The sequence below is a fragment of the Ailuropoda melanoleuca genome, chromosome 17 (genome assembly GCF_002007445.2).
Source record: "Ailuropoda melanoleuca isolate Jingjing chromosome 17, ASM200744v2, whole genome shotgun sequence".
Lineage (NCBI taxonomy): Eukaryota > Metazoa > Chordata > Mammalia > Carnivora > Ursidae > Ailuropoda > Ailuropoda melanoleuca.
In genome coordinates, this window is record NC_048234.1 from 21,648,973 (window position 1) to 21,666,714 (window position 17,742).

The following is a 17,742-nucleotide window of genomic DNA, read 5'->3' on the forward strand; positions in this document are numbered from 1 at the left end:
CAGCAACTGGAGATAAAATTTTAAATCTCTGCTTCCTGACTGCAGATGTGTTAGTATGGTGCAAGACGAGTGCTAAATGTGACTCTGTGGTATGAATACCATACATGCTGGTTCTTTGTAGTACCCGTGAGTTTTCAGGTAGGGACTATACAGGTAGATGACCACAGATAAATAGTGGCCAGGGTGTTCACAGTAGTGCTGGGTGTTATACTGCTTAAAGATGGAATTTGGTGCACTTATTTTTGTATCCATGGGCCTAGACTGACCGTGGGACGTAGTTGGTGGTTGATACACGTTTATTGAAGCAAAAGACCTATTGTTTCCCTCCTCTATATGAGGTGTCTGCCAAGTTCATAACAATTCTCCCTTCTCTGGGAACTCAGAATTGGCATTGGCTGTTTCTTCTCTGAATTCCTGCACTCACCCACCCCCAGCCATAGTTCATGGACCCAGGTCAAACACCTGACCATAGCCGGCTAAATACCCATCCTTGAGATTTGGAATCGAGACACTGGGGGACTGATGGTCAGTGTCTGTGGCTAAACCCAGGGCATATAAATACAGGGGCTGCTACAGAGCCATCTTACAGATTGAAAGTTGGAAAAAGCTAGACTGGCGAGCTCGAAGGCTGAAGCCACCATATACAGAAGAGCAGACAGAATATGGAGAGAAATTCGGGAGGGATTTAGCCTGCCTGTAACCTTGGTTGCATTTCCCATTTGATTCCTTCAGACACCCTTGTGTTATTCTAGTAAATTTGTTTTTGCGTTAAAGTTGGTTCGGGTTGGTTTCAGTTATTTGTGGCTAAAAATCTTCCACCACTATATCAAAATTTCAGATTTCTCATTTCAGTGAAGGAAATCATGCTATGTGGAAAAATTAGATAAGGAAGAGAGGCCAAACTTAGTTTAAGAACTATAAACGGACCCCCCCCCCCAAAAAAAACTATAAACCAAAATTATCTCAAATTGTCTGTATTCAAAATGGAGTTGAGGGGCTTGGTAGAATAATGCTGAGGGGCTGTGCGCGTTGTTAGCTTTGAAGAAGTGGGGAAGTTTTCCTTCAAGGTGCAGCAGGAGCACGAAGAGAGAAAAATGGTAGACAAGAGTCAGTGATGAAGCAAAGGACCAAATAGTTCAAAGAAGATAGACAAGAAACCAGAGGCACTCCTCCGTGCTTCCTTAGCTTCAGCCCTCCTATCCAACCCACTGCCAAATCCTGTCTACTTTCCCACCTCACAGTCTTTTCAGTCTGTCTCTGTCCACTCTGAGTGGCCGTTAATTCTCATGAGGTCTCCTGCCATGACCTTCTCTAAGTAGACTGCGGGAAGCCACTCGTGCCACCAGTGTTTCTCCACATTGTGACTTGAGCGGTCTTCTAAAAATGCCCAGTGTACCACCTCTCCCAGGTAAGCCTTGCAGAGGCTTTCTTTTGCTCTGGCCCATAAAGCCCTGTAAGGCCCAGCCACTGTCCAGTGTCCAGCTTCATCTGCTCCCTCTCCTCTCCCCATCCATGCTTCTGTGTGGGCTTCTTTCCATTTCCTCACACCGCCAAGCTTCCTCTGCTATGGGGCCTTTGCACACATTGTTCCCTCTACTGGAACCTTCTTTTCTGCCACTTTACCCAGCTTTCCTTGGCTCCTCTGACTAGACCAGTTAATCCTAGCGGAGCACTATACGCCCATCCTTTCTACTGTATGTCCTAGGTACAGTTTTCCTTTCCTTTTTCTTGGTATTTCATTGCTTTTCTACTCTGCGGGGCTGTAAGCTCCACAGGGGCAGGAAATCTCTGCTTCAAACTGTTGTTTTAGTCCCAGCCCCTAAGAGGATGATCAACAAATATTTAATGAATGAATAAATATATGAAAAGGTAAAGGAAAGAAAGAGCAAGCAACCCCCTACCCCCCCCCAAAAGCAGCCTCCAAATTTCTCAATATTCTTTTTCAAAGATTGGTTTTATAATTCAGTTGTTTGTAACTCACAGTTTCTCTTCACCAGACTCATGATGAACGATATTATTAATAATGCTAAAATCCCTTTACAAGTAGGGGTATAAGGTTATCAGTAGATAAAATATAATGTTGGTAGGACTCTTTGGGCAGCCCACAGAGGCCTGTTTAACCCATAGTGTCTCTAAAACGGTAGTTTTAAGTCCCAAAATCTCCTAAGCATCTTGTGTCTTGAAGGGACACAGGCAGTATGAAGGAGAAAGGACTCCATTTACCAGTGGCGCAAAGACGATCTGAGAGATGTGTTGTAAGGCTGGCCATTCTGGTGGTGAGCATGGGACAGGGCAGATGGGAATGGAGGGCAGGCTTGGGGACCATTCAAGGGAATAAGTTGCTCATTAGCCAGTTGGTAGGACTAGCTAGGATAGGCCCCTTTTCCTTTCCTTTTGCGTATGTCTGTTTGAAACTGTGTGCACTTAAGCAGAAGACACAGCTTACCCTGCTGGACAAAGACCTTTCTTTGCTCTAGAAGACAGAAGTTGTTGTACTTTGGCGGGACATCTGGTTGGCTTAGTCGGTAGGGCGTGCAACTCTTGATCTCAGGATCGTGAGTTCAAGCTCCATGTTGGGTGTGGAGCCTACTTAAAAAAAAAAAATGGTTGTACTTTGGGCTAGAATTTCTGCATGAGCATTCTATCCTAAGAGAAGAAAAGGAACGGAGTTTCCGAAGGCAGAAGGATTGTTACAGAAGCCCTCTGGGAGCAGGAGAGTGAAGTCAATTTGTGGAAGTGATGCTAGATATTGATGGCTGAAGAGGAGGGTCGATGGTGCTCAGGGAATGGGAAGGCAGGACGGGAGAAAAAAAGAAAACACAGACTCCTTGCCTGAGAGTAAGGGACAGAAGCATTCTGCTATTTCAAGGACCAGGTTTTCTGACAAATATTCCCAGAGCTCATGGCGCCACAGAAGGGCCAGTTGCTTCAGCTAAACCTTTCTGGAGAATATCAGTTTTATTTTAGAAAGAATAATCTGGCTGCGATGTTAAGAAAAATCCAAAATCCAGAAAATACCAAATTATCTTAACAGCTACGTGGCCTGAGTTGTTTTCATGAAATGAGATAGAATACTTGGCAAAAGCTTTCTTATTAAAATCCCATCAAAGAGGGTTGCCTGAAATTAAACCCAGTGTTCTTTCCAAAGAGGTTTGCAAATACCATCCATGCAGTAGAGAAGCACAGGAATTCTGATGAGAACACATTTTTCCAGGATTCATGACCCCCTTCCCTTTCACTCGGGAGGCGGCTTCTTACTCGTGGTTGTTGGATAGAACCGGTGAACCAAATACTCAAAACCAATTTGCTGGTTTGAAAAGAGGTTCTTGATTCTCCCAGCAGGTGGATACTTGGAAAATTGCATTGTTTAACTCTACACATGGACGATTCTTGTCTCATACTCCTTTAAATCAGGCCTACTGAGTAAGGCACATGGATTCTTCTTGCTTTATTGAAGTCTTCAGAGGAGCTGAAAAATGCGTACCAGGTCTGAATGTTACCTTGAGTTAAAAAGACCGCACGTGCTTCTCAGAAAATGTCTGGTTAGATGAGGGATTTTTTTTTTTTTTGCTAGAATGTGCATTATTTTTTTGGGGGGGTGGATATTGGGAGAGAAATTTCCTGTGTGTTTTGTCCAGTACCAAGAAGACAATGGAGGTGATTGGTCAACAACCAAATTAAATAAATATATTTCTGGATCTTATTTAAAAGGATTACTGCTTCAGCTCTTGGTGATTTATTGTTTTCAGAACTGCAAAGCCCAATCAATGTATTATATGTGTCATATTAGCATTTATCGGTCCTATGACCTAAATTTGTGTTCTTGCTATGAAAGGAAGCTTCCTCCATCATTGATGGAAACACATACTCCCTGAATGATTTTGTGTATTTGTGTTATTTTACTTGATAATAAAAGTTCACACTGATATTCAACTCTTTGGGTAAAGGTGAACAAAAACTCCGTGCGCTCAAGTCAATATTTCTTCCCGGTATTGTTTAAGCATATATGTAAGGTGTGAAGCCACATGCTGCTGAATATTCCCTTTAAATCTTAGAAATGTGGGTCCCCGTCCCGCTCCAGACCTCGCCCTTACACTCTTTCCTGAGACACATTATTGGCCCACGGAAGGTTCGTTTCAACGGGAGGTTTGCCACTTTGAACCAATGTGAGCAGCCTTTGTAGCTGGAGGAAATGATTTATTGTTCCCAATCACCATTAATAAGAAGACCATTGTGAGCAAGTTTGCTGGTAAATCTACAGCCACAGGGGAGGATTTTTGTTTGTGACAGGGAAAATTTCTTTCTGCTTAATGGGGAGAGACATCTCTGACCCTTACCTTGTATGGGTTATGGTGGGAGAGAGGCCCTATGGGTATTTATTGACCTGAAACCAGGAGCCTTTCTAATACAGAGTTATGTTTTAGAAATAAAACTCCCAAGGTCCTCATTTGGGCAGCTGGTGGAGAAAAGAATCAAGTTATAGTTTCTATTTTCCTCAAACATCTGCATTTTTGGCTTCGATTCTTTTTTTTTTTTTTTTAACTGACAAGTTATTTCTCTTTCAGGCCCCATGGTGGATAAAGAAGACTGTCATACGGACCAGAGAGAGAACTAAAACCGAAGAAAGGATCTCTATGAAGACATGCTGTGGGGACGCGGATTGGAAGTTGCAGCAAACGGGACAAGAGACAAAGTGCGCGTGGCCAGGTAGCAGTGCGGGAAATAGGGAATTCCCCGTGGTGGTTATTGGCACAGGAAACTCGTGAAGCCTCTTGCCCCAAATTAAGGGTCTCGTGTTATAATTGTTCCAAGAATACACAGCAGGCGCACCAGTCATACAATTAACATAAATAAGTCGTTCTGTTTCTAAACTCTTGTACCCTTGACTGAGTAGCAGCTGGGGGTTCCTCTGCTGCATTTCCTAAGAAAAATCTCCAGAGAGTCCGCGGTAACTAAGACCGAGGCACTCTCAAGGTGTGAGATTCATCTTCTTCTGGAATTAGGGTCACCTTGGGATTCAACCTCTAGTTGAGAGCAGGTCACGTGGAAGCAAAATTCTTCTGAGACACAAGAACAGGAAGGCGGGTGTGGAATAAGTCTTTCCCTCTTTGCTCCAGGGACGAACCAAATTTAAAGGCGGTGATAAGAACACTGGGAGAATGATATTTTTTAAATATTAACTGATTTTTCCTCTCTGGCAGTTCCTGTTCCCTCTGCCTCACCCCCTCCCCACCCCTCGCAGCCTCACTTAGGCATCATTTACTGTATGAGGGGAAAAAGGAGTTTGACCAAAAAATAGGGGAGGGGGAAGGCTTTTAATTTTCAAAAGCCAAGACCCTCAAGGCACTTGGCGTAGTAATTATATGATGAGTTGGAGCTAAGCTTCCAGCCTCTGGTAGACCATGAAGCTTTGCAGGTGTACAGGCAGGGAGGGAGGGAGAGTTCTAGATCCCGGGGGCGGGGCAGGAGCTCTCAGCTGTTGGTGAGGAGGAGGGAAGAAGATGGTGGGGCAGAGGAGAAGCAGAGAAAGCCCTTGGAAGCCAGTAGCCTCTCTCTGTTCTGGAAACAGGGTTTGTGTCGAGCACCCCGGGAGAAAGTAGTAGGTACATCATTTTCCTGTAGGACTCAAGGAGTCTGCCAAACCCTGAACAGAAATGGCTGAGTGGTATCCAAGGCACAGATAGTCTGAAGGAGTTTCCAGAAGTTGAATGCGTCCGCCCAGCATGCGAGTGTTACAGTGAGTCCCCGATGCTCAGAAGTGCCACCGGCGTGGTAACGGACAACCCACAACCTTCAACTGGCCTCGGAAGTAAGGGCAGTCGTGGGAGACTGAGCCCCTAACCTGCAGGCTCTGACAAACTCCAGACAGTGTCAGGAGTGAACTGAATTGCAGGATACCCACGTGGTGCTGGAGAATTGGTTAGTGTGTGTGAGGGGGTGGGAGGAGCCCACATGTTTGGGGTCAGAAGTGTTTTGAGTAAACACAGTTCGGACCTTTTGACTTCTTCCGTGTTTTTTCCAAGGCACAATTCGAATTGCATCTGTTCCCAGCCACCTTTCCAGAGCCCTCCGTCCTTGTGTTCCTTCAGCACTTCACAGGGATTATACCCTTCGGCAGCATCAGCTTCAGATCGCAGGTGGGGTTAGTGTCAGCTGCTGGGTGTGAGCCCAGAGGGGTTCTGCCTCGTGTCCTCGCAGCACCTACCATGAATGTAGCATCCGAGGCTGGCAGGTATTTTGGGGCCTGGTACATCATAAAGCTTCCATACAGATTTGTCAAACTAAAATTAAAATCCGAAAACACATAATTATAGAAACATGAGACAGATCCTTGAAAGCATGTTGAATTGGCATGGCTTTGATTCCCTCACTGCTTTTCTCTTTTACCCCAATGCTTTATTTCAAACTTTTTCATACATACAAAACAGTGCAAGTCACCGTATAACGATGACCTAGCTTGTAGGATAGACTCAATTATATTCATGTGTCTGTGTGTACTGATGTGTTTATGACATATTTATTGATCTGTCCACCTACCCATCTGTCAGTTCCATATTATTTTTCCCTCACTGCTTTTCCAATACACCCAATGTTTGAGAGACCTTCAACTTTGGAACAGGATCTGGGATTAATTCCTGAATTCAGCCCTTATTTGTTGCATGATCTTGGGGTATTGCTTAACCTGACAGTTTCTGTCGCGGGAGTGGACAGTGCAGCCTATTTCACAGGCTGTGGTGAGGAGTAAATGAGATAATATAGGTAAAGGGCCTAGCGCATCATGTGTGTTCAGCACAGGATAGCAAGAGAATAAGCATTAAGTACAATGTAAATATTTATTTCTGCACAGCACTGATTTGCAATGATTTGTGCCTCTTGTGTTCTTGCTTACAGCCCCTGATTTAGGCCCAGAAAAAAAAACAAACAACAACACAGGAGACGAGTTTCAGACTCTCTTGGATATAAGCAGGAAGTCCCTAGATCTAAGAGGTCAGAGGTGATCTGGGCTTTGGTGTGGAAACTGCATTCTGAATCCCCTGGCACAGTTAGAAAGGCATAGAGCTAATCGTAGAATCAACAGTTATTTACTTCCCCTAGACAAGATGGGGTTTGTCTTACATAAAATAATGCTTACATAAAATTCTGAAGAATGTTTGCTGGAAAGGAGGTGATTAAGGAGAGAGTGTCAGGGTTCTCCCACAGCCATAAAAACCTCTTCCTGAGTCCTTTGGTGCAGGGATTTGCATATTTTCTGAGGGTAGGCCCTCATTAGTATACCCTTCCACTCTAAGGCTATAGGCTAGCCCCAAATCGGGGAACCAGAATTATGCCCAAATCATTTTGTTCCTGAATGGTCCTGCAAAGCTGTGGCCGGAGAATGGAGGATGAGGCCACCTCCCCTATGGCCTTGGACCAGGCAGCATTTGGGATGGTTGGAAGCTTGAAAAAAGAAAATCTCATCCTTTGTTCCTGCCCATGCTGTGGCCATGCCCATCCCGTCCCCAGTCGTGGCCATATCCTTCCTACCCCTTGGTTTAATCATGTTGAGTACAGAATGGTGTGACTATTATGGCTTGAATAAAATTGGGATCCATCCATAGAAAGTGTTTTCAGCAGCACACTTAGAGTTGCACACTTGTGTTCGTGTATGTCAGGAGAATTGTCCCTGCAGGAACTGGAAAATGCCTAACGTCCTCTCCTCTTAATGGTTGGTAACCTACCTAATGGGTCACATCACTCAGTAGAACTCCTTTGAACATGCAAGTGCCTGCTTTCTCTCAGTTCTGTCCCCACCCCGAGAGTCTGAGTCAGTGGCTCTTGGGATAGCCCACTGGAATCCACATTTAAAAAATCTTTATAAATTATTTTGCTTCACAGCCAGAGCTAAGAACTACCTCTGTATTATCACGTCACAGCTCTTCTTCATAGAAACAGAGATGAAGCATGCCTTCTCTTGCGATGCAAAATCTTGGTTGGCCTTCCCATTTTTGCTTTGTCTTCCACCGGTTGACGGACATAAAATAGAAGGCTAGTTGAAATGAAAAGATTAGGACTACTTCCGAAGTAGAAAGGTTGGGCATAGAGGGGAAGTACGGACAACCCGGGAGAGCTTTTGAGGAGACTCTTAACTAGCGTCAAGAAGAACTAACAGAGGTTATCACTTGGCTACCTCAGAGAAGGGAAAGGGTATAGCCCAGGACAGAAGGGCACAGGCAGATTGAGTTACTCCATTTTACTCTACAACACCCAGACTTCACATTCTAATATCCCAAGCATCTGTGGGCCGGGTGCTATTTGGGGTGTAGGTGTCATTGTCCGTGTAAACAGATTTTGTTGTTATTCATGGTGGCATAACTGGACAATGTCCCTCAGAGTTTCAGTCAGCAAACACTTTATGGACTATTTGAAGAAAGAATAAAACCCTCGTTGTTGTCTGAAAATCTACATTAGCTGGTTAGATGAAAAAACTAACAGCATCAAACCTTCAGATCAAGTGTTACTTGTGCAGAAGAAAATTCTAGAAAAAATAGTGGAACACTTTATAAAGAAATACTGCATTCTTGATACTCTTGATGACACACAAATATCATGTGGAAAGTGGGAACAACATGCCAATTCTGAGTTGAAAAGGGACCCAGGACAGTCGGATGTGAAGGAGTTTGGAATATAATTGAATTGGTGGCATTTTTTCCTCTTCCTTAACGTCAGATAGTAGCGATGCATCTTCTAACCACTGGTGCCTTCTGTTCGTTGTAATATGGTATTTGTGTTGGTCTGTACAAAGTGGAATACTGGATAGAAGTCTCTACTCAACAGTCCTCTGAGAGTATATATAAGACATAAAACTACAGAGGGGGCCCAGGGAGTCACAGGTCCATGTGTGTCTGAACCACTACCATATATTTACACAATAGTAACACTTTTAAAGAAAAGTAGCTGGTTTTACTAAGAAGGAGGTATTACCATTTTAGTGGAATTTTTTGAAGAACTAAGTAGGCGTGTGAACCAGAAACTGATGGCTATAGCCAGGTGTGCTTTCAAAAAGTCTTTCCTGTTGGAGGTTGCTTGGCTACCCCAGAGTAGGGCCCCGCAGGACCTGTGACCCCCAGGCCCCTCTTTCTTCCCCATGCTGCCCTTATAATTTCTCGCAGTAGCGCTCATAGAAACCTCAGCAATCTTCACAGTGCTCTTCTTCAGACTAACCATCTTTTTCTTCAGAGATTTATCTTTTTTTTTTTTTTTAAGATTTTATTTATTCGACAGAGATAGAGACAGCCAGGGAGAGAGGGAACACAAGCAGGGGGAGTGGGAGAGGAAGAAGCAGGCTCACAGCGGAAGAGCCTGATGTGGGGCTCGATCCCATAACGCTGGGATCACGCCCTGAGCCGAAGGCAGACGCTTAACCGCTGTGCCACCCAGGCGCCCCTATCTATCTTTTAAATCTGTTTTTGAGGGCTCCCCATCCTCGAGCCTCTCCTCTGAATACCCTTCAATCCGTCTACATCCCTTCTAGGTAACCTAGACCCTAGTTTGGCCAGGAGTCTTCCTTGATGCCTGTTTTCCAAGCTTCATTTGCACCTACAAACCCTTTCATTCTAAAAAGTGTCCCGATGAGCACAGTATGGTGTACGGTGAGGCTCCTCACAGCGGAGCTGAACGCGCTCCACGCGGGCGGGTGCATTAGGGAACATTAGAGTGGGGCTCTCCCTATCCTAAGTGTAGGTGTTTCACAAATGCAATCAAATGGGTGCATCAGTGACTTGGGGCACACACCACACTGTCACCTTGTGTTAAGCTTGAGGCTGATCACAGCCAAGCCTTTTCCACAAAGCCGCATCTTCCGCTGTGCAGTAGGGCTTCTGATGGTTCTGTGGCATTTGTTCCTACTCAGGTTCATGATGTTAGAATTCTGCCCATTGTCAAGAACTCTGTCATCCAAAATGCTGCCTTGGGGCGCCTGGGTGGCACAGCGGTTAAGCGTTTTCCTTCAGCTCAGGGCATGATCCCTGCGTTATGGGATCGAGCCCCACATCAGGCTCCTCTGCTGTGAGCCTGCTTCTTCCTCTCCCATTCCCCCTGCTTGTGTTCCCTCCCTCGCTGGCTGTCTCTATCTCTGTCAAATAAATAAATAAAATCTTTAAAAAAAAATGCTGCCTTATCCCTTCCAACTTCCTGCTGTCAGAAGGTCGAATCTTGCCTTTCTTTGTCATTATCCACGTTCTGATGAAAGATACTGCATAGGACAGTCTGGTGGCGTAGCCCCTCATTTCAGTGTGACCCCCATTCACATCCCAGGAGTCATTTCACATCCCAAACTCCCCCGCCTCCTGCATGATAAGATCTCTGGAGACCTCAGCAAATGCCGATTGAAACGTCACATGTCTAATGTCGAGTCTGTTTTCTTAATCAGCGCATCTAGATCTTGGACCAAAACAAGGGAAGAAAACACAAGTCTAAGGTGACTTCTTAGTGAGTGCACTTCTTTTTGGCCCCCGTGGGGCTTTGGAAATGGAATGACTGAGATGGAATAGGTCAGTGCTCAATGAATATTTGTTGATCCAAGCATGATTTTTTTTTTTTTTTTATTATTGAAAAACAAGCGGAAGAGCTTACTCGTGGCTCTTGCTGTGAAAAAAAGCCTATTTCTTTACACCTGTCAAGGACATCTGCTTAGGGAAGTCCCACACCCAGCTTAGGTCCACGTTGGAGTATGAATTGACTCTTTGCTAATCAAGTAAATATTATTGCTGAAACGAAAACATGATTGAAGCTGGAAGTGTGAACCGAATGCAGAAAGTGCCAGCTCTTTAATGTAAGCAATTAATTAGGCATCATCTTTACATCTGGTGATAGGTCCCAGGGTGTTAATCAAATCAAATATCACCAGCTGCTGAGAGCACAGGCTCGTTCGGGAAAGATTCTTTGCACTGAAGGGGAGAGGGAGGTGGCGCTGAGATGATTTCCTGAGACACCAGTAGCTGAGGACCCCTCTAGAGGAATTGTGGGAAAGTGCTTTGTAGGCACATGCGTAGCATCAGAAAACGCCGTCTTGAGTTAGCTGAAGTGGAAAGGGCTAGACAGAGCTGGGTTCACCTCCTGGTTCTGCTTCCTTCTAGCCTTGGAAAACCACAAGATCTACCATAATTTCTTCAACTTTAAGACGGAGGGACACCACCTAGCTTATAGGGCTTTCGTAAGGGTAAGAAACTGTGTAGATGGCACTCTGGGGCAATGCCCAGCCTGCAAGAAGGACTTCCTGAGTCAGTCAGGGTGGTAGCGATGGTGGCTGTGAGCATTTGAATGGGTTCTGATCCCCCCTCTGCTGCCTGCATGTCATCTTTGACCTTGGACATACCCTTCACTTTCAGAGCTTGCTCTTCAGTCTCTGAAAAGGCAGGAGTGGGCTAGAAGGTGTTCCAGGGCTAAATGCCCATCATTCTATGACAGGAGGGGAATTGAGACAATTCGGTGATAAGGGGGACAAGACATGGGAAAACCGTCCCTTAAACACGGGAGGGTTGCTTCGTCACCAAGGGTGATGCTTCATAGGGCATTCATTTTCCTTATCCCAACCCTGCCCCCCCAGCCCCGGAGCAGGCCGGAGGGCACCTGCAGTGAGCCATCATCCTCTCTGGTCCTCCCCACCGCACCTGCCTGGCTGTCCTCACAGGTGGGGGCTCACGGGGGAGCACATCTGTGCAGTGTAGGGAGACACTCAGCACCATGACAAGGGCACCTGGAAGGAAAAATTTTGGAAAGGTCCTGTGACCTGTATTGAACTATTGGGTAATTTGAAATAACACTTCTTTTTCTCTGTTTTTCTTGTTGCAAATTAGTACATGGTTGATGAAGAGAGGTGAGAACAAAAAGTAGGTTAAAGCTACCGCCATGCGCACGCTGTGTATGTCCTTCCAGTTATTTACATAGAAAACAAAAATGACCGAACATTACCACCGTACCTTGGAGTATACGTTTCTGGGCATTTTCCCCCTTCATCATCAGTGCTGTTTGAACTTTTGCCGATTTCTGTTAATAGCAATGCGTTGGTTATTTAGCAGAGGCCTCCGAAATAGGGTGCCTGCTTCTAGGGCAAACACGAAGCAATCGGAACAGGAAGAAAATTTTAGGATTTCTGTTTATTTTTTTTACCTCCTCTGTTTAAAATTGTGTGTGTGTGTATGTATGTGTGTGTTTATTTCATAACGTGAAAATATGCGTGGTGGTAGACAGTGCAGAGCTGGGTTGGGGGCGCAAGGACACTATTAGAGACTTAAAACTCCTTCTGACTTCCTGCCCTTCCGCCTCACGTACGGGCCTTCGTCCTCAGGCTGGCAGCCTCACGTTTGCACTCTGGCTGCTTCTCTCTGTGCTTAACATTACATTCCGGGCAGAAATCACAGGACAGGATGAAGAGCAAAGGGTTTTCTCCTAGTGAGGCTTTGCTTTTTATTCAAGAAAGGATGTTTTCCTTCTCCTTGGTCAAAACAAAGAAAGTTGGCAAATGGAAACTTTTGGCTTCTCAGCCTCTGTGGCGAAGAAAGTCAAGGTCATAGGGAATTAAGACTCGTTGGGGGTGTAGATCATCCGTGGGGTCTGCCACAGTCCTCACTCCAGGAAAACACATACACGTGTGCACGTGTACACACGCACACACAACCCCGCCAAAGGACCAGAAGTTAGCTCTCCAGGGCAGGTGGGTGGAGGTGGTGAAGCTGGTGGTGGAGGAGGGACCATTTAGTAGAAGCTGGGCCAAGTCCTATTAACTTCTGTAGAAACACAGGACATGCATTCGGACTTCGGAGCAGTTCTGCAGAAGATTTGGTAGCTGGGAGTTGTGAAGTCTGCTGTCAGGGAACGGTCCAGCGGGGTAAGCTCAGTTCTGTGGCGTGCTGCTGCGTGGTGTTGTATCAGGTACTGTAAATCATTTCTGGTGAGGTGTATGATGGCAGCTTGCAGCTGGGTCCCTGCGCATGGGTAGGAACTGATCACAGTGTTCGCATCAGACACGTTCCTGATAACATACAACCAAGCAGCACCATACCCAGCAGTGCCCCTGAAACCATTCCCTAGGACCTGTGACCGACTCTTCCCAGGTGGACAAATCCTAGACCCAAAGAGCTGGTGTCTTTGGACATTGTAAATTGCAGAAGCCAAAGGTTTTAAGAACAACACAGATCTTTGAGCCACGTGTGTTTTCCTCTAGGAAACTTGGTGGTGCCAGAGAAAGACATTACTTCGGAAACTAAGTTAAAAAAAAAAAAAAGAAAAAGGAACTCATGAAGATGAGGAAGAATTCACTGATTTTTGTCAGAGGAAGAAAGACCTGATTTCTTTTTTTTTTTTTTTTTTTTTTTTTTTTTTAAAGATTTTATTTATTTATTCGACAGAGATAGAGACAGCCAGCAAGAGAGGGAACACAAGCAGGGGGAGTGGGAGAGGAAGAAGCAGGCTCATAGCAGAAGAGCCTGATGTGGGGCTCGATCCCAGAACGCCGGGATCACGCCCTGAGCTGAAGGCAGACACTTAACCGCTGTGCCACCCAGGCGCCCCAAGACCTGATTTCTGAAGACAGCCTATATCCTGAACGGTTTCCTGGAAATGACACCACTGGTTAACTTTTATAGAGCATTCCAAGTGTTAAACAGCAAGTTCTGATGCTTCCAACTGCCCAAAGAGGTAAGCAATTTAAATGAGTTTTATGTTTTTACCTGTATCTGCCTTGGAGGCCCACGTAAAGTAAGCTTTTCTGTGCGCATGCCACCGACTTGATATCTCTCTTCTTATAAGGACACAAGCCTCCGTGGATCAGGGTCCCACACTTATGACCTTATTTAAGGCCACATCTTAAATATAGTCACAGTGGGGGTTAGGACTTCAATATATGAATTTTTTTGGAGGGGGAGGCACCATGCAGTCGATTACAATTTGTTTGTATCTATCAAACTGTATGTTTCATAGCGTCTTATAACCGCAGCAATCCGTATGCTCCTCCTCATGTGACCCTGGTTCTGCAAGAAAGGGTAGTTAGGCTGCTCGTGCAGTTTAAGAAGACAAAGGAATGTGTGCTCACTGTAGAAAAAGCACCATCTTCTGCAAATCGGCAAGGCAAATACCTCAGTGGAAAATGGGCAAAGATGCGCGATCAGAATTCACAGAAAGGAAAAAGACAAAAAGCTAACAAGAATATGAAAAAATGCTCAAACTCCCTAGTTGACAGAAAAATGCAAGTTAAATTAACAGTGAGGTATCTCTTTGCATGTACTGGACTGGCAAAATCAGGATACTGCCAAGTGTTGGTGGAGCATGGGAGCCCTCACGCACTGCTGATGGGAGTGGAAACTGGGGTAGAAATCCTGCAGGGGGCCCTGGTGGTAACAGCAGATTAGGTCTATGTCTACTTCCTGACCCAGCAAGTCCGCACTTGGGTACACATCAAGAAGGGATTCTCACAGAGTTCGTAAGGGTCCTGCATGAGTAAGGTGACAAGGCATTTCAGCTTGCCTGGAACAGCACATCTGCTGTCCTGGTGGAATTACTGATAGCGCCCTTTTCACTCTCAAACTGTTCATTCTGGGTATAAGGATTGTGCTCACAGCATATTTATGGTGGTGGTGGGGGAGGGGAGACAGGGAGGGTTTTGGAGGCAGTTTGGGGAGTGGAGGGGCCAATGTGTTGGGTTCATGCTCTTCCTCAGAGAGAAGTAAGAGTAGATGTGCCCTTAGAAAAATACATGGGTCTCAAAACATGGGCTGAATGAAAAAGAAATGTTTATAACTATAGTTGCATACCATTAGGATTTGTGCATATAAAACTCTGTTGTATAAGAACACGGAGTAGCAAAAGGGCTGAGAAGTATGATTATCTCAGGCCACAGTATCCGAAATAGAAAAGAAAGAGTCCCATCAAGATAGAGAAAATTGAAGAATTAAGCATTCAAAAAAATTAAACTTGAGATTACTTGAGAAATTGTTATTTATTTGTTTGTTTCTTTATACTCTTAGGCTCTAAAAAACATTGAAGCCTGCTTAATAAGTATCTTAAATAGGGGTACCTGGGGAGCTCAGTCAGTTAAGCATCTGACTCTTAATTTCAGCCCAGGTCTTGATCTCAGGGCTGTGAGTTCAAACCCTGTGTTGGACTCCATGCTGGGTGTGGAGCCTACTTAGAAAAAAAAGTTTCCTAAATAAGAAAAAAAAACATAAAATCATTGAGTAAGGAAGGCAGAATAGAGAGTATATAGAACTAGGAAAGATAAGGTCAAGTCAGGTGTGAGATTAATATCTAAAAAATTCATACCAAAAGGCCCTACAGATTTTCAGAGCTGGGTCTCAGCTTTGGTGCTAAACTGCCCAAGGAAGGAGATGCCCTCACACGTGATCTGCAATATCTGTAATAACAGCCACCACAAAACCATCCCAAGTACTAAGAAGCAGCCCAATTGTTTCCCATTCTGAGATCAGAGAGAAATTTCTCCTTTGGGCTGTCGTAAGGAGGGCATTGTGTAATGAAACAGTAACCTAGAAAACTCATCTTTACAGAAAGACTCATTCCAGAGCCGCGTGGAACACCTAAATGCTAATTTACTTGAACAGGGTTTGGGCTCCTTGGATTTCTGCAAAATAACGAGGTTTCAGTTGCAGGATACGTCAGGAAATGTTCCTGTGAATGCAGTAAACCTGTGTGGCCCACAGACATTTGGGCTCTTCCACTTGGTTATGAACCACAGGGCCATACATTTCTGGTCACTACGGCATCTCCTAATGGAAGAAGAAAAAAAAGAAAAGTGTTCTTTCAGATTCCATGAGCGCCATTGCCTTTCTGCCTCTGAGGAGGGGGCAGGAGACGAAGAGAGAATGTTTTCCTCTATCTCTTCCTGAAGCAACTTTAGCAGCAATTAAATTTTTATTGACTAAAAACCAAGCACAGTAGTCACTGTAGTGGCTACAGGAAGTAAATCTATTATGTGGAAACAGGTGCCACCATCGGACTGGAGCCAGCAAAAAGCAGTGCGTAGTGGAAGGGTTTAGTGGCAGGCACCTGCAGAAAGAATCCAGTCTGAGACATGACCTCCAAATGGACATTTAGGGTGTGTGGGAGGGGGTATGGGGAGTAGGGGAGGGAAAGAGACAATCTGACGTTTGGTACATTCTGGGTTTGGAGCAAGTATAGTTCATCAGATTCTTGGAAGCCTGATTGAAATAACCCCTGAGCACAATCCAGTTGTATTTGATTTTATTTTTGTCAAGGTACCTCTGCTTATTTATTCAATTTTTAAGAGCACAAGAGAGGGAGGGATGGAAGGTTGATGCCAAAATAGCGGTAATTATTACCTTTCCTGTAACCTGTATATGACTTGGCAACTCATCTTGTCAATGGCTAGAGACTATTAAGCCCTCGAATGGAGGCTGGCTTGTGACTTTTTGTGTCCACAGAATGTGGTGGAAACCATGATGTGCCTCTTTTAAACATACGTTCTCAAGAGGCTTTAAGTACTTCTCTCTCTGTCTCTCTCTCTGTCTGAACATTGCACAGCCACGATGGAAACACACCCAGGCAACTTGCTCAGTGATGAGAAACAAGGCCTATTTACTTGTACAGCTCTGGCTGATTGCTGGACTATACTAGCCAGCCCGAGTGGCCCAGCCACCAGGTGAGCATGAGTGCCTGAGCGAGCCCAGGAGAGAGCAGCTGAGCTTCTCCCAGATCCCAGAATTGCCCTGCTGCCCTAGATGTGTGAGCAAAAACAAATGCTAATTGTCTAAAGTCTTTGAGTATGGGTGTGGTTGTTATATAGCAATAGCTAACTGATACACGATGGTTCCCAGCAACAGTATGATAATTAATAGAAAAAAACCTTTCCCACTATTATAAATAAAGGAATACAAATGAAAATATTACAAATGAAAAACAACAATCACCTTGGCATTCTGGTTTGTATTTTAGGATCTTCCAAGCCAGTGAACATGGAATCCCCTGAGAACCTGAGGAGCTCTAAATACGTAGACAAAGTTTCGTTTCTAGACTTGAATAATGGAAGATCAGACCTAGACAACTGGAACTGGGTTTTTAAAACACTCCTGCCTGGGATGCCCAACATGACTGCACGGAGACAGCCAAATGTCTCTCTTACGACTAAAGCCTCTGAATTGTAAGTCATTTTCCTCATCTCCTTCTACTTTACATGACAGAGGGTTGTTTTCTCTTCAAATATCTTTAATTACTCCTAAATTGCTTTGCACCTGCCACTGTGAATTCTCCAACAGTTCCTTTCTGCAGTGTTTTCCACTCAGCTGGTTTATGTCTCCTCACCTCTCAGGGAAAGGAAGCGGGGATGCGCACAGAAACACCTGTCACAAGTGAAGCTGGAAAACAACAACTTTTAATTGGGTTCTACAGTGGTTTCTGTGGCCACTTCTGACCCCTGACATTTGCTTTTCTCTGAGTTTTGTCGTCGGTTTTATTGCGAGCCCTTTGGTTGGGCTTCATGTTTGCAGCAGGAAGGAGAGACACAGCGAGACCTGCCCCCTCTCCTGTGAATCACCAGCATCTGTTACACGGTGGCCGAGTCTCATTATTGCTGCTGCTGCTGGGCTGGCAGAGCTTTGGAGAGCAGGCGTGGCGGGCTCTGGGACTCACTAAGGACTCCTGGGGAGGGGCCAGAGGAGGGTTACCATCTTGGGGAGGCCATTGTGAAAATGTGCCTGTGTCCTGCAAGAAATGAAAGAATGCTTTCCTTTCAGCACT

The 17,742-nt window shown here is 45.0% G+C and overlaps 1 protein-coding gene across 1 annotated transcript in view; it reads left to right on the forward strand.

Annotated features, from left to right (window-relative positions):
• LOC117796929 overlaps positions 1-17,742 on the forward strand; it is an 85,485-nt gene that overhangs the window by 43,821 nt on the left and 23,922 nt on the right. The window contains exons 2-3 of the mRNA XM_034646830.1: positions 4,566-4,707; positions 16,942-17,146. Coding sequence (XP_034502721.1) covers positions 4,566-4,707; positions 16,942-17,146 — 347 coding nt within the window. The remainder of the gene's footprint in view (positions 1-4,565; positions 4,708-16,941; positions 17,147-17,742) is intronic.